The sequence below is a fragment of the Rousettus aegyptiacus genome, unplaced genomic scaffold (assembly GCF_014176215.1).
Source record: "Rousettus aegyptiacus isolate mRouAeg1 unplaced genomic scaffold, mRouAeg1.p scaffold_m13_p_7, whole genome shotgun sequence".
NCBI lineage: Eukaryota > Metazoa > Chordata > Mammalia > Chiroptera > Pteropodidae > Rousettus > Rousettus aegyptiacus.
In genome coordinates, this window is record NW_023416310.1 from 56,829,839 (window position 1) to 56,844,304 (window position 14,466).

General features: G+C 50.6%; 1 protein-coding gene and 1 pseudogene across 3 annotated transcripts in view; both read left to right on the forward strand.

The window, feature by feature from the left end:
- ATOH8 (atonal bHLH transcription factor 8) overlaps window positions 1-13,969 on the forward strand; it is a 31,114-nt gene extending 17,145 nt beyond the window's left edge. The window contains exon 3 of one of the 3 annotated variants that reach the window (XM_016136628.2): window positions 12,922-13,969. In XM_016136628.2, coding sequence (XP_015992114.1) covers window positions 12,922-12,927 — 6 coding nt within the window. In that variant the 3' untranslated portion in view covers window positions 12,928-13,969. The other 2 variants (XM_016136637.2, XM_036224691.1) reach the window with 2 other exon arrangements.
- LOC118605300 lies at window positions 6,950-8,146 on the forward strand (annotated as a pseudogene).
- Window positions 13,970-14,466: the final 497 nt, after the last annotated feature.

The following is a 14,466-nucleotide window of genomic DNA, read 5'->3' on the forward strand; positions in this document are numbered from 1 at the left end:
TAAGACCCACAGAGTCTCCCCCACAAGCCAAGGATAGAGGCCAGACTTTCTTATAAGACACCTGACCTTCCCCCTCAAGTGACCTAGCTCCTGGCGGTCGCTCCCTGTGTCCCAATTTATACTTCAACACGGAACTCCTCGCCCAAATGGGCTATTTATGGCCTCTGTGCTCATGCTGCCCCTTCTGCCTGGCGTGTCCTTCTCCCCTTCTGTCTGGCTAACTTCTGCTCATTCTGAAGGCTCAGCTTCTCCTGGAAGCACTCCCTGACCCCTACTCCAGCCTCCTCTCAGGGCCCCCTGGCATGGCCACTTCACTGCCCTCACCACAGGGGTGTGTGCAGTCTGAGTCAGGAGTGCATCGTGATATACTATGAAGTAATGATACAAGATGTTCTATTATGCGATACTCTATTATGTGCTATATAAGAGTTCATTTTATGTCGTTACATTATATTTGTAGGTGATATGTTACATGATATATTATGCAATAGATCCAATACACTGGTTAGTTACACAATGTTTGTTTGGTGCCTGCCTCTGGACCTAGGCTGTGAGGTTTTTCATCTTTGTGTCCCAGCTCCTGTCACATGGTAGGCCCCCAAATAATCACACACAGTTCTTTCAAATAAAATCCACACTGTGGGGCTGAATATTCCTGTGCTGAAGGCAAAGACTCTAGGGAAGAATGGACTAGGGGCTTCGGGACATACCAGGGAAAGGCCTGGGCTCCCCCCAAGCTCCTGTTTGGGGAGCTTTTGCTCTCATTCCTTCGAGTCAGCGAGGAAAGCTTTGCATTTTAGATTACAGAAAACCCTCGAGCAGCAGCTTAAACTAACAGAGGCCCCTGTTTCTCATAGTTCAGAAGGTTAAAGGGGGCAGGAGCTCCCTGGTCTCTAAGGCTCCAGTGATGTTGAGGCTCCAGGCTTCTTTTGGTCCTCATCTCATGTTTGCCATAGCACTGAGCACTCCATCCTCACACTGCATCCAATGGCAGGGCGGGGGCCTTACCTCAAAGAACATTTCTCTTCACCAATTCAGTCAGTCCTGCCCAGACATCCTCTACCTTCCCTGAAAGAAGGGGTGCTCCTCCCGAAACTGAGAAAGACATGAGGGTCTCTCAGCTGGGAAGGCAGCAGGGTGAGCAGTCACATGGCTCGTGCTTGGGTGATTTGTGACAAGGTGGTTTTCTTCCCGAGAGGGCTAACTGGTATCATAAGGAACCACATGGCAGAACCGCATTTCCACGAGCTTGCCTACTTCTCACTGCAGCCCTGCAGAGTGAGTGCCAATAGCCCCATTAGCCCCATTTTCAGTTGATGGAAGTTCAGAGAACCTAGGTGAACAGGCTAGGCCACTGGTGACCTGGTACCCCTGCAAAGCCCTCTCATGCTCATTATTATTTTGACTCCTGCAGCAGCCTCTGGAGGGCCACGTTACTAGCCATGGTGGGTAGATGAGGAGGCTGGGACCCTGAGAGTGAACTCACCCAGGATCATACAGCTGGTGCGGCCAGGCGGGACCAAGGCACGCTCTTCCAGCCCCATGGAATAAGTGCTTCCGAACCTAGACCATCACTGTCCTCTGCTCCCCTGAGAGAGAAAGTGTGAGCTGCAGGGGCATCTGGCAGTATAGGGCCTGAGGCTGGCAGACAAGGGTCTGAGTCCCAGCCCAGTCCAGCCACTCATGTAATCTCAGGCATTTGACTTCTTCCAAGTTCTACTTTCCTCAAGAAACATGGATAGAAATGTCTGTGGTGAGGAGGGTTCATGGAAACAGTGGCCATGAAAAGGCTTGTCAGCTGAAAGTACTGACAGTCAGAGGGGTACTGGTAGATACTGCTAGCCCATCAGGAAGGTGGGCAGAGGGACCCCCGTGGCCCCTCCCCACCCGGTTACTTAGAGAGTGGATACCAGACTGGGCTGCCCACTGAGGACTTGATTCCATTGCCAGGCAGAAGACACTGAATCTGTCCCTCTGCTGTCTGCTGTGTGTGTGCGTGTGCGCGCGCGCGTGCACATGCATGCCCTTGTACACACCTGCACGAGTGTGCTGGTATAAGCACCATCTGTCAGGATCAGGTGGAGGGCCTCCCACGTGGTGTGCCGAGTTCCTGTGTGGGTGGGAATGGGGCACACACTGGGAGACAACTGAAGGTCTCTGAGAATTTCACAACTGGCTCTTCTCCCCCAGGGGCCAGGAGCCCTCAGAGATGATCCCTTGGTCACAGGCATGGCAGAGCCAGACAGCTGGGCCCGCAGGGACAGCCCCAGGAGTCCACCCAGCATCTGTAGAAAGCTGCACGACATTGCCGAGAATCACCCCACTCCTTCTGTAACAGTGGTGTGCACCTGCCACCCTGTCCTCGCCACCACACAGGACGTAGGTGGGCAGCCTGCATTTGCAAACAACCCCTCCACACATACACACAGTGACTCTTCACTTTTTCATTCTCCTTAGTTACATGAGCAGAAAAAGATGAAGAAAGCATGATGGCCCTGCACATTTATTTAAGAATAAATAGTTTTGAGTGTTTACTATGTGCCAGGCATTGTTCTAGGTGTGGGGCCCTTCAGAGTACGAAACAGATAAAGGTCCCGCCCTTTGGAACAAGAGCTAAATGACAGAGGCCGTGCATAAAAGCTCACAGGAGAGCCGGGTCCAGACCTTTGGAGCTCACTACTCGCAGTCTATGCCCGCAGTTCTTACAAGCTTGACCCCTGGTGTCTCAGGTCAGAGCAGCTGAACAGAAACAACCTATTGAAGCAGGAGGCCAGCTCCTGGAGCAGGTGCAGTGACAGCACCCAGAATCACAGCCAGTGCCTAATCATGTGGGAAGAAACAACAAAGGGAACAACGCCAGAGGCTGAGAAGAGCCAAGAGGCTTGGGGCCATTTAGTGTTGGGGCAAGAGGCCCCAGAAGCCTCCGGGACCTGGGGAGTCTTATGTAGACTGACGTTCCTGGGCTTGACCTTGAGTTGTCAAGAGGAAGCTAAAGTACATCCAGTAACGTCTGGCTGAGAATGCAGGGAAGTGCATCAGTTATTGGGAAAGGACCTGCCCAAGCTGTTTGGCACAGAAAGCAAGAGGCTTCCTTTCTCTGGGGAACGCTGCTTCTGCACAGGGGCTGCTCCTCCTAGGATGCCAGTCAGGGCAGGGCTCCTCGTCTGTTTTGCTCTCTACAGGATCCCCAGTGCTTCAAGTGGAGCCTGGCTTGGCCTAAACACTCAGAAAATATTTGCCAAATGAGTGGAAGGATGGAGGCACAGGAAGGAAGGGATCTTTAGTTGCCTTCCATGATAGCTAGCGGGCAGCTCCTCTTTGCCCAGCGCTGAGTGGGCCCTGGCAATCTGAAGTGGAGACGCAGTTCCTGCCTTGAAGAGCTGATGGGCAGATAGGGGGAGAGACACACATGCGTACACAGACATACGTGTGTGTGCTCTGACATGTGGCTGCCTAGTGCTGAGTGCTTGGCTCTGCAGCCATTGTGTTCTTTAATCCTGGCTGCCACCTCATGCAGTAGATTACTATTATTACCATTTTATAGGTGAAGAAAGTGAGGCACAAAGAGATTAAGTAATTTGCTCAAAGTCACACTGCTGGTAGAATGGGGAAGTCAGGATTCAAACAGAGGCTGTCTGATGCCCTAGCTGGCACATTTAACCACTGTGCTGAATGGCCTGTCAGTGGGTGTGCATGTACATGTGCATGTGTGCATGGGAAGTGCATATGTGTGCACTCGGATGTGTGTATGCATGCGTATAGATGAAAGAGATTTTTCTCTTCCCAGTCTTGGCATCTCCCCTGTGCAGCTGGAGGTGTCACTGATGGCCAGGTGGTAATGGGCAAAGAGCCCTGATCAGAGATGTCCTGCCCCTGCCTGAATTCCGGGGTGGCTCCAGAATCTATCTCTGAAGGGCTTAGGGATGGTGGGGAGGGCCAGGGGAGGTGTTTTTCTCATCTTAAAACTGTGTTTTCACTCTGTTTTGGCAGAAATCATTTGATCATTTGGTCTGCCCAGGGGCCTTAGGGCCTCTCCCAGCTATCCCATTGTTACCCAGGCTGTTCCTGCAATGTTCAGGGCTAGACTCCTTCCTGGGGGTCCCCTGGAGACATACTGTGGTCTGTACAAAGGCTGGCTGGCCAGCACTTTGGCTTGGATTGGCTTGTCTGGTTGGTACCCCATCACTCCTGCTGCCACTTTGTGGTAAGGATCGGGGAGGGGAGGACTACTGAAAGACGCAGAAGGGTGATGGCAAGCAGGTCCCAGCCCCGAGGAGGCAGGCCTAGTGGGGATCCCTCGACACCGTGTGTGTAGTATGGGAGGGTCGTGAGCCGGAGACCTCTGAGAAGCTGTGAAAGAGATGGCCTTCTTCACCTGGCGGGGCCCCCTATCTGCCCGGCTGTCTGCTCTCCTTCAGCCTGGGTGCCTCTTCCGACTATGGGGCAAGGTCATGGGCTCCTTGAGCTTCTGGGTCTGGACGAGCAGCATGTGGCCAAGTGGAATTGGCTGGGCAACATCACAGGATGGGAAACAGATGGGAAGCTGCAGCAGCTGGGCCTCAAGCCTCACCCAGGCCAGCTAGACCCTCACAGTGCCCTGTACTGTGTGAATGGAGTGGGGGCCAAGAAAGATAGATAGGCTGATGGACGTGGAGAGATAAACACAGGAGAGGCCAAGAGAGAGTTGGCACAGAGACACACAGGCAGAGCATGGAGAAACAGAGAAATTGGCAGCCAGAGAGAGTGGCCTGCAGCCCAAGAAGGCGTCAGCGCGGTGGTGGCCTTGGGTCTCCCTGGCCGTCCCTTACGGGCCTAGTGGGCTCTAATAAGCTCTGGCCCTGGCTCTGGAGGTGCCAGGACTCTCCCATGGCCAGCCACCTTGCCTTAGGCTCCAAGGGATGAAGGCTGAGGTTTTCTTAGAGCCAAGGGAAGTGGCAGCTGGGTGGATGGTTTGGAGACTTGCCAGTCCTTTTGCCAGTGAAATAGCTGAACTCTAGGGGTTAGGGGGTCTGCCTCGCCTAGGTCCTAGCAGTGTGACCTAGGGCAGGTGAGGAAACTGCTCAGCCCCCCATTTCTCCATCTGCAAAATGGAAACAGCGACTGCCCCCCTCCCCCAACCTGTGAGACAACGGATACAAAGGAGTGCAGCATGGTGTCTGGCCCGAGGCTGCCCCAGTAGTGGTAGCTCTGAGCACTGAGTCACTTGCTACTCTTCCCAGGCCTGGGAGGACAGGGGTGCAGAGGATGACATGCCCCTTTCCTCAGGAGCTCTGGTGGAGACGTGGGGTGAGCAGGGGATGATGGCAGTGATTCATGGCACAGAGAGATGGAGGGGGAGTGGGTGCGAAGTGCTCCAGGGGCTCAGAGCAGAAACGCGCTCCCCCAGCCTGCAGTGGAGGTGGCAGCCAGGAGGTGGGGAGGGGAATGGGGATAAGAGGCTGGACCGGAGCTGGCCCTCATTGTCCTGGACAGAGGAGACAGCAGGGACATAGCAAAACCACACCCCTCTGGAGCTTGTGTTCCAGTGGGCGGGAGTGGCTCCAAGCACGGCTCCAGCACAGTGTGGGCGGTGGACGCATGGGACAGGGTACCTGAGACTCAGCTCCGCCCTAGTATCTTGGCACGTGAGAGGTCCGCAGGGCTACCTGCTCTCACCCCGACACTATCTGATGGGAGAGTTCTGTATGTTGTTGACTGACTATGAGGTTTGAACATATCCACTGACCTCAGTAAATGAGGGATTTGGCCTGCCGGACCCACCCAGGCCCCAACTTGGGTTGCTGGAGCCTGTGGGACAGGACAGCCTCTGACAGCACAGGCAGCTGTCTGCACACCACAGCCGCGACCCTTAGCCAGCTCCATCAGTCTGCTGGTCAGCAGCCTGAGGAGAGCAGCATGGGTGGGACCAACAGCATGTACCAGCAGCAGTGGTCTTCAGCTTTGCCCTGGCCCAAGCGGCCCTAGGGCAGGGACTGTAACCCCAGGGCCTGTCACTGAACTGGCACCCAGTAGGAACTCAGTAAATCTTTGTTGAGTAAATGAATTTTTCTCCCGATTCATGGTCCCCAGGCGGGTTCTCCTGGCTCACAAGGGGCTCTGGCTGTAACTTTGCAACTCTCAGATGCCGGAGATCTCTGAGGGCCCTCCCAGCCCAGACACAGTGTGGTCCCTGATTCACGCCGTGTTCCTGCCCTCAGCAAATAGCAGCCAACTCCAGCTGCTCATAAATTTCCTGCCTGTCACCCGTGGCGCCCAGGCCAGGCGGGGTGGGAGGCACTGGGGGTGGGTTGATCATACCTGCTTCCAGTTCCCTGGGAAGTTAGAAGGCTGGAAGCCCAAGCCTGTGCTTGTGCCCAGAATAACCTCAGCAAAGCCTGGCCCTGGGAGAAGATGTTAAAGTAGATCCGCCAAGTACAAAGATGTATGGGCTGAAACGTTAGAGAAAACACAAACGCCAGCTCCGGTGCAATTTGTACAGCATAATTAATTCCACTTTCGTAAAATACTATAGGTGTGTCTAAGCATAGGGAAATAGTCGCCCAGTGTTGCCAGTGGTTTTCTCTTGGTTGGGGAGATTGAAGTGATTTAAAATTTTTTTTCTGTTCACTCTTCTGTATTTTCTAGTTTTTCTGTAATTGACCTATGCAAATTTAAAACATTTCAGGAGAGGTCACAAATCATGTGACAGTGGCTTTCAAAGGAACCTGGCTTTGAAGTAGTCCTTGAAGTGATAGCAGGCAGCCCAGAATCCTGCTGCCTGGAGAACCAGACAGCCCGGAAAACCAGATAACTGGTGCCACTTTGCCCGTGTTCAGGCCTGGGCCCATGGGTGGCGCGGGTGGTGAGCTGGAAGAGGAGAGGACACCCCTTCTCCTTTACTTCGGCCTGAGATCTTGGGGGCTGGGGAGGTGGAGTGGGCTGAGGCATGGATATTGAACTTGAGGGAGAAAGGGGTTCACCATGGCAAATGACCTAAATTGATGCCTATAGAAAAAATTACCAGGCGTGGCAGGGCTCCATGCTAGTGTTGTGTCAGAGTAGAGTGCCTGTTACTAAAGTGGCCAATGATAATGCTCCAGAACACACTTCGAGACCTGGTTTCTTACATACTTTTGCCTGTGCAATAGACCAAGGGAGCAAACCTGGACTTTCAAAAAATAAAAGTATCATCCGTTACTATAATATCTACCAGGTGGTTCAATTCAATCTTTTACCTTTGGTGGTGAGTTTTAGAGCCAGGAGCAAATGCCAATACACGACTAATTGTCAACATAGAAAAGGAACTTGCTCCATTATTTGAAGAATCGAGTCAAGTTGTGGAAGTTTCTTAATCTGACAGTGGTTTTGATGCCTACCTTATCTTCGTTATAATGGACACAATATCAATCCGGCAATCTTTAGACCACAGCAATACTTGTATCGATGTGTTCAAGAAAGGGCCCCCTTTTCTACCTTACATTAAAGAAAGAGCCTATAGATATAATTCATGGGGATATTGATTGTTATCTTTTTGCATATAGGGTCTTATCTTATTTACTGAGATCCGGGAATACCACAGAAATGGTTCAGACTATCACAGCTCCCATGGAGTTAGTCCAGTCACCAAACCTGCATGAGGTTCTGTTCGGAGGGTCAGAATCCAAATGGTACTTTGAGCCATGCGGTGTTCCCTATAGTACAATACGCCCAGACCTGCAGAATGAAGCAGATTCTTTATTGTGAACAATAATGAACATGTCTTTTTCATATTGTTTTATTTCTTTGCAGTAAGTATGAGGAAGATAAAATGGCTTAGTAAAAGTAATAAAATCAGTACAATCCCTAACTTTCCTATGTATATATTATTTTGCAGTATAGATGAATATTACTGATTGATTGGGTTCTTCTCAGAGAGTGCTGCTCTTTAATGCAAATGAAAATCATAGTTACTTGTTTTCCCACCTACTCTGCTTTATATAATAAGTGTGTTAACGTTTGCATGTTCTTTGTAAAATTTAGATGTGATTCATTATCGAACTCTGTTTCCAATATTGGTAATGTATGTAAACATGATAGTACGGCCATTTTTTTTCATACCTGAGTATAAATAAAGTAGTATTTTTAAAAGTAAAAAAAATTTCAAAGTTTAACAGCTTTATTGATATTGTAGTTCACCAATTTAAACTGTACAATTCAGTGGTTTTTAGTATTTTCACAGCTATGCACAACCATCACCACAGTCACTTTTAGAACATATTCATCAGCCTAAAAAGAAACCCTGTATGCTTTGGCTATCACTTCCCATTCCTCTATCCCACCTCCTCACCAGTCCTGGGCAACCACCAATCTATAGATTTCCCTGTTCTGGACATTTCATGTGAATGGAATTATATAATATGAGGTCTCTTGCGTCTGGCTCCTTTCACTTAGCATACTGTTTTCAAGGTTCATGTTCTGTCATGTATGTTGGTACTTCATTCCTTTTTATGGCTAAATAATATTCTGTTGTATGGCTATACCACACTTTAGTTGTCCATTCATCACATGATAGACATGACATATGTAGTTTAAAAAATTGTGTTTATTTTTTAAAAAGAATATGTCGAAAGCAAATTGGTCAAGATGACAGTTGGTTCCAAGTAATTATTTCTATTACCTGTTTTGAGACTTTTCAACGTGTTTATTCCATGTTTTCAAACACCAGTTAGTCAAACTGAGGACATAGCTCTTTGTGAGAGTGTGAGCCAGCGTGCTACAGTGCTCTCACTGTGGGCCAGACCCCGATAGTGGCCCGGTCCCAGCTCCATTGTCTCACTGATTCTTTGTAATTGATCTAGAAGGAGGGCAACTATTACTGTGCTCATTTTAAAGCTGAGGAAACTGAGGATTGGAGAGATAAAACAGCCTGCCCAGAGCCCCACGTCCTGCTACCTTTGATGCCAAAATGAACCCATGTTCAACATTCAAAATGGAACATGAAACCCCCTTTCTAGCCCAGATACTGGTGTACCTAAAAGTGAAAGGTAGAATAATGCCTAATATTGTGGGTCTTGAGGAACACTTCTCCCATGCTCTCCCTACTTTTCTTTCATATTTTAATTTTAAAATAAAATTTGAAATCTGACCTCTTTTTTGGAACAAACCAATATAAAACTCTCAGGATTTCAATCCCATTGGACAACTTTTTCTGCAGGTAGAAAGCTGTATCCAAATTGCTTAAACATAGGAAAATGTTTAAGTTGAAAGCAGCGAGAAATATTTAAGTAGGTAAAGTGGATATCAGAGACTGAAAATGAATTTAAAAGGCAAAATAACTTAGAAGGCAGATATAATTTTTTTAATGACCTCAATGTGGTAAAATTACCCCGCATCACACAGGAGTGACCAAAAGAGGAAACCAATCCACGTAAAGCCAGAGGGAAATTTAGTAAGCAGAGGAGGTATAATTTGAAGAAAACAAACAAACAAGCAAAAACAAAAAACAAAAAAACTGGAAGTGAACAAAAGCAAAAAAGATGCAAAATTGTTTCAAGGTTCACAACAATTACCAAAAGTTCCCCTAAAGCACAGGCACATTTATAAAAATGCTCAATGTTATATTCAAAATAGGAAACATTCTGTGATATGTAAAATCTACAGTAAATAAAATGCCTGCAACTAGAAGTATTTATTCACTAGTTCAATAAATATTTATCGAGATGCTGCTGTGTGTCTGGCACTGTTGTAGGCACTAGGCTACAGCAATGAGCAAAACAGACCACATCCTTGTCCTCATGAAGCTGACACTTGACCACAAACAAGTGAACAGATAAAAGGATGATTTCTAAATGTGATAAACTCATCCACTTTGCCACAGTGACCAGACCAAAACACCTTGATTAGACTCAGCACATCAGACCACCTGAAAGGGACCAGAGAGACTGAGAGGCCATCTTGTGTGTTCGTTTTCAGAGTTTGTGTGCTAGCAGCTAGAACCTATGTCTAACAGGCATCTTCTATGGTGAGGGGCTGTGATGCAGGGGGCTCCTTAGGACAGTGAGCCAAAAACCTTATGCCGCTGTACCCAGAGTCTTGGCCCACAGCAGAAATGGCACCCACAAAAGGCCAGAGCCAGAGAGATGCAAGAGGCCCTCTCAAGCCGAGCTTCTCACATAGGGTGATATTGCCACCGGGTGTTTGTCACAGTGAGGAGTACTCATCAGCCTCCTCACCTGTATTTGCAATTATGTTCAGACACTCACAACCCCCAGCCCCCACACACAGCCCCTTCTGAAAGGGTGGCATTAGCAGGTTCGTCTCCCATTCCTCAGCCATAGTTGATTGGTCCAGGGGGAGAAATCTGACTGAGGCTAGACCAGTCAGGGTCTCCTTGGGAGTTAGGTATTGGGATGCCAAGAGACTGGGCCAGTCGGTAGACAGGCTGGAAAGAAGCAAATCACTCACAAGTGACTTTGTGCTGTTTTTTACTGGTGCCTAGAGGGAAGGGCCACGGATTGCCCTACTGAGGTTCCCAAGCCCTGGGCTGCCTTTCCTGAGACTTCATCCTGGCCTCTCTGAAATGCCCTTTTGTAGCCTTATAAAAGCTTCACTTTACCAGAAGGTTAGCCTGATCCATCATGATGCAGTTGCAATCATACTATCAATCGAATGAGTCTGGAAAATACTGGGTAAAGTCACGTGAATTTCTTTAGTGCAGGAATTTAAATGCTAATAGACATAGTGACTTTCCAAGATGGGGCCGAGGTCTGAGGTGTTTCCCAAACTCATGGGATACACGTCACCTGACTAGTGTTCTGCAGAGTACCTTTTGGAGAATGCTCATCTATGTACGACCCCTTGCTGTACAAGTGAGGGAATTAAAACGTGGAGAAGGAGGTGAGTTTCCCAAGGTCACACAGCTGGTTACTTGCAGAGAAGGTCCTGGCACATTAGGCCTTCCAGGGTTCTTCCCACCACGCCCTAATTGATATATGGCTTCCTTGGGTGGACGATGTGTGTGCTGGGATTCCCAGGCCCAAGTGGGTGGCAGGTCCAGTGTAGACACAGGGAAGGGTGGGGTCAAGAATTGAAGGTCAGGCCTTGGCGAGAGAAAGCCCCATCTCCCTCTCTTTTGGGTGGTAGCCGTGGCTTCAGCAGGCTGTGAGAGCTGATAGAGGTCTTGGGGCTGGACCCGGCTGCCCCGGCCACTCCATCTAACCTGGCCTTCCATGCCTTCCCCTAGACCACAGGCAGGCTGCACAAGGAAGAAACTTGGCTGTCCTTGGCAGGGCCCGCCCAGGCAGCCAGCGCCAGGATGACGAGCGCTGTAAATCACCCCGCGGACCACAGACCCAGTGCCATCCCCACGGATTTCCTTTCCGCTTCTTAATCCTCCTCCTCAGACTCAGTAACGAAAAGCAGATTTCTGCTGGGGCCAGCGAGCCCAGGGTGTGCTTGGAGAACGTGAGCCCGGACTCGCCACATCAAGATGCTCCCTCCTCTCACTTTTCCGTTTTCCCTTCTTAGCCTCTGTAAGCTAGAGGACACACCTTCCTCCTGGCCCAGCTCCCTTGCCCTCCCTGGACCCCACTCCCAGCCTTGCCCCAGCTTGCACCTTGGCTGCCTGCCGAGCGCAGCCACCCCAGGACTGTGGTTCGCAGGCCCTCCGGCCTCATGGTTTGGCTCTGTCCAGGCTTCCTGAGCCTCCGTTTCAGCGGGAGCTGCCTCTGTGTGGCAGAATAAACATTGCCGATCTGGATTCAGATCCTGATGCTGCCAACTTCTCGTGGTTCTTTCTCTGAGCCAGAGCTTGCTCCCCTCTGGGGTGGGGATATGAGGAAGCTCCCTGGCATGTCAGAGGTGCCTGACAGAGTTCACTTCAAAAATAAATGCTCAGCTGTTTGTTCAGGGTTGTTGCAAAAATCAAGAGAGAAGTATTTGGAACCGCTTTATTAGGGGTGTGCTGTATGGGTCAAGGGACTACTGTCACTTGTTTGTGTGTCTGGGTAGATTTGGAGCCCTCTGCAGAGCCTCTTCACCAGCTCTGAATCCCCAAAAAACTAAAACCCCAGCAGCCCCCATTACCTTCCCTGTCTCCTGTCCCTTCTTGGTAGCAGTTCCCACCCTCTGGTCAGTTTTCTCACCAGCAACACCAAGTTTAGTTGCTAGAGTGAAGTTCCTGAAGGTCAGGACTTGTTCTAACCTCGGGATTTTCACATTGTGCTCCTTAGTGCCCTGGGTTCTCAAGTCACAGAAAGTTAAGTGATTTTGTCCCGGGGAATGCAACTTTGGAGGGAAAGCAGTATGACTCTGGGTTCCGTCTCGATGTGTCCCCCTGCCCCCACCACTCCAAACAGACTAGAACCATGTTTATCTGTGTTCTGTGTCAAGGTCATTTCTACTGCTGAAAAGAAAATTTGGACATTGTTGACCTGCTCCAGTTATGTCATTTTAAAGATGAGGACACTGAGGCACAGAAAGCTGAGTGACTTGCCTCAAGTCATCCAGCTGGCAGCTAGTCTGCCTCTTAACACCTGATGTAGTGCTCCTGTCTACAGTGGGAAAAGAAGCCACGGGTGGCCACTGCTGTGGTGCAGGCCTGGCTCTGCCATCCCTCAGAGGTGTGGCCAGGGTACTGTGGTCTCAGGCCTAGGTGTACCCCCTACAGCGCTGCCCAGTCCCCCAAGCTAACATAATCAGCGATGGCTCTAAAAGGCTGGGGCACGAGTCAGGGGGCAGTGTGGGCTCTGCAGGCAGCCAGTCCTGCGTCTAAATGCCTCCACCACTTCCCGAAGCCCTCAAGGTGCAGCCCCTGCCTGGACCATACGAGTCCCTCCCAGGGCAGCTGCAGTGAATAAGTGAGAGCAGGTGCTGGGGGTGCCAGCACCTGGTATGCGTTAGCCTCCTGGAATCAAGAGTCAGGATGAATAGGGGCAGATTCTGACAGTTGGTTGTTTCTTTCAGGAGTGACCAGCCGTGGGCTAGACCAAGGACGCTGCTCTGGGCCCTCTTTCCAGTCGAGCCTGTGGAGAAGGTGGGCTCGCCAGGTCTAGCCTTGTCTTCTCCAAGATGCCGCCAGATGCTCAGACCACTGCCTCTCAGGGTCAGACAGAAGCACGCCTGCCTCTCTCACCCTCCTGCCTGCCCCGGCCACTCCACAGTGACTTTGCACTTTGCTCTCTGCCTGATGGGGAGAGGAGCTCTCAGCCTTCCCCTTGCCTGGGGCCCGAGGCCCACTGTCGGCTGCAGAAATTCATTGCCAAAGATTCCAGAGACACTGAACAAACTGTGGTGAGAAAACCCCACAGGGAAAAGCCGCACCACTGCCCTAAGACTTCTGCTCCTCCTGTTGCCTGGCTTCCATCTCAAGCCAAAGATGAGTCAGCAAGTCTACTAGGAGCTCACGGAAGGGATGGACATTTGGTGATCATTGGAAGCACCTGACCCTCTGCCCCGGACTTCTCTTTCGACACTGGGCCCTGAGCTGGCTGGCTGCGAGAGGCAGGCTGGGGTGCCTGCAGGGAGTGGGATCCGAGATCCAGGTCCCCTTCTCTCTCTCCCACTGGCTGCCCAGGTCTCTGACCCTGATTCTTAACGTTCCCTCCATGGGCCAAGGCTCCTCCTTGGGCCTTTAGCATCATGGGAAGGAGGAAATTGGGGGAACAGAAACAATATTGACCACCCTGGTGCCTACCCCAGGGACCTGACCCACAGTGACCTGCCTGAGGGTCTTTGCTCCCCAGCCAGCCCAGCCAGCCACTCCTTGCCCGTGATCTGCCCTCCTGCCTGGGCAAACAGGATGGCCCCTGCTTGGAGGTCAGTGGTCTGTTACCGGTTATACAGGGGGCAGAAGGGAGGAAGGGACCAGGGGAATGGGTCAGTATGTGGGGAGCGGGGCATGTTCAAAGCCAAGGCCTGCTCCTTTCTTTGCTCAAAAGGCCAAAGCTGTTCATATCTGTGCTCAACCATCTGCTTCAAATTGAAGTAAAAGCCCCAACATGTAAAGAAAACACTTGCTTGTGTTGAGTGAACTCTGTGGGTGACCAAGACTTTGGCTGGTCAGTGATTGGGGCGGGGGGTGGTGGGGTGGGACGGGGTTTGGGGGGAAGGGAGGGGAGAGGTCAATCCCTGCCTAGAGGTTGAGAGCCCCCCAGGAAGCGGGTAGTATGTGAGTGTGTGTGTCTGCCTGTGTAAGGGGGGTGCTCTCACCATGGCCTCACCCTGGACTAGTGACCAGGGGACATGTGAGAGCTCTTTCCACTTTGTACCTCGCTTAATCCATACTACGAGTTTGTGACATGCGAGCTGTATTTTAATCACATTTTATAGATGAGGAAACCAAGGCCCTAAGGAAACAGGCCAGTCAGTGACAGACGGTTCTCAAATCAGGGCGGCTTCAGTCCAAATCCTGTGTGTTCTGAACCCTTTTTGAGCCCCGTAGTCCAGTCCCAGCCCAAAGTTTTTGAGTGGCTTCGTCACTTCACTTCACCTCGGTTCGCATCTCTGTGG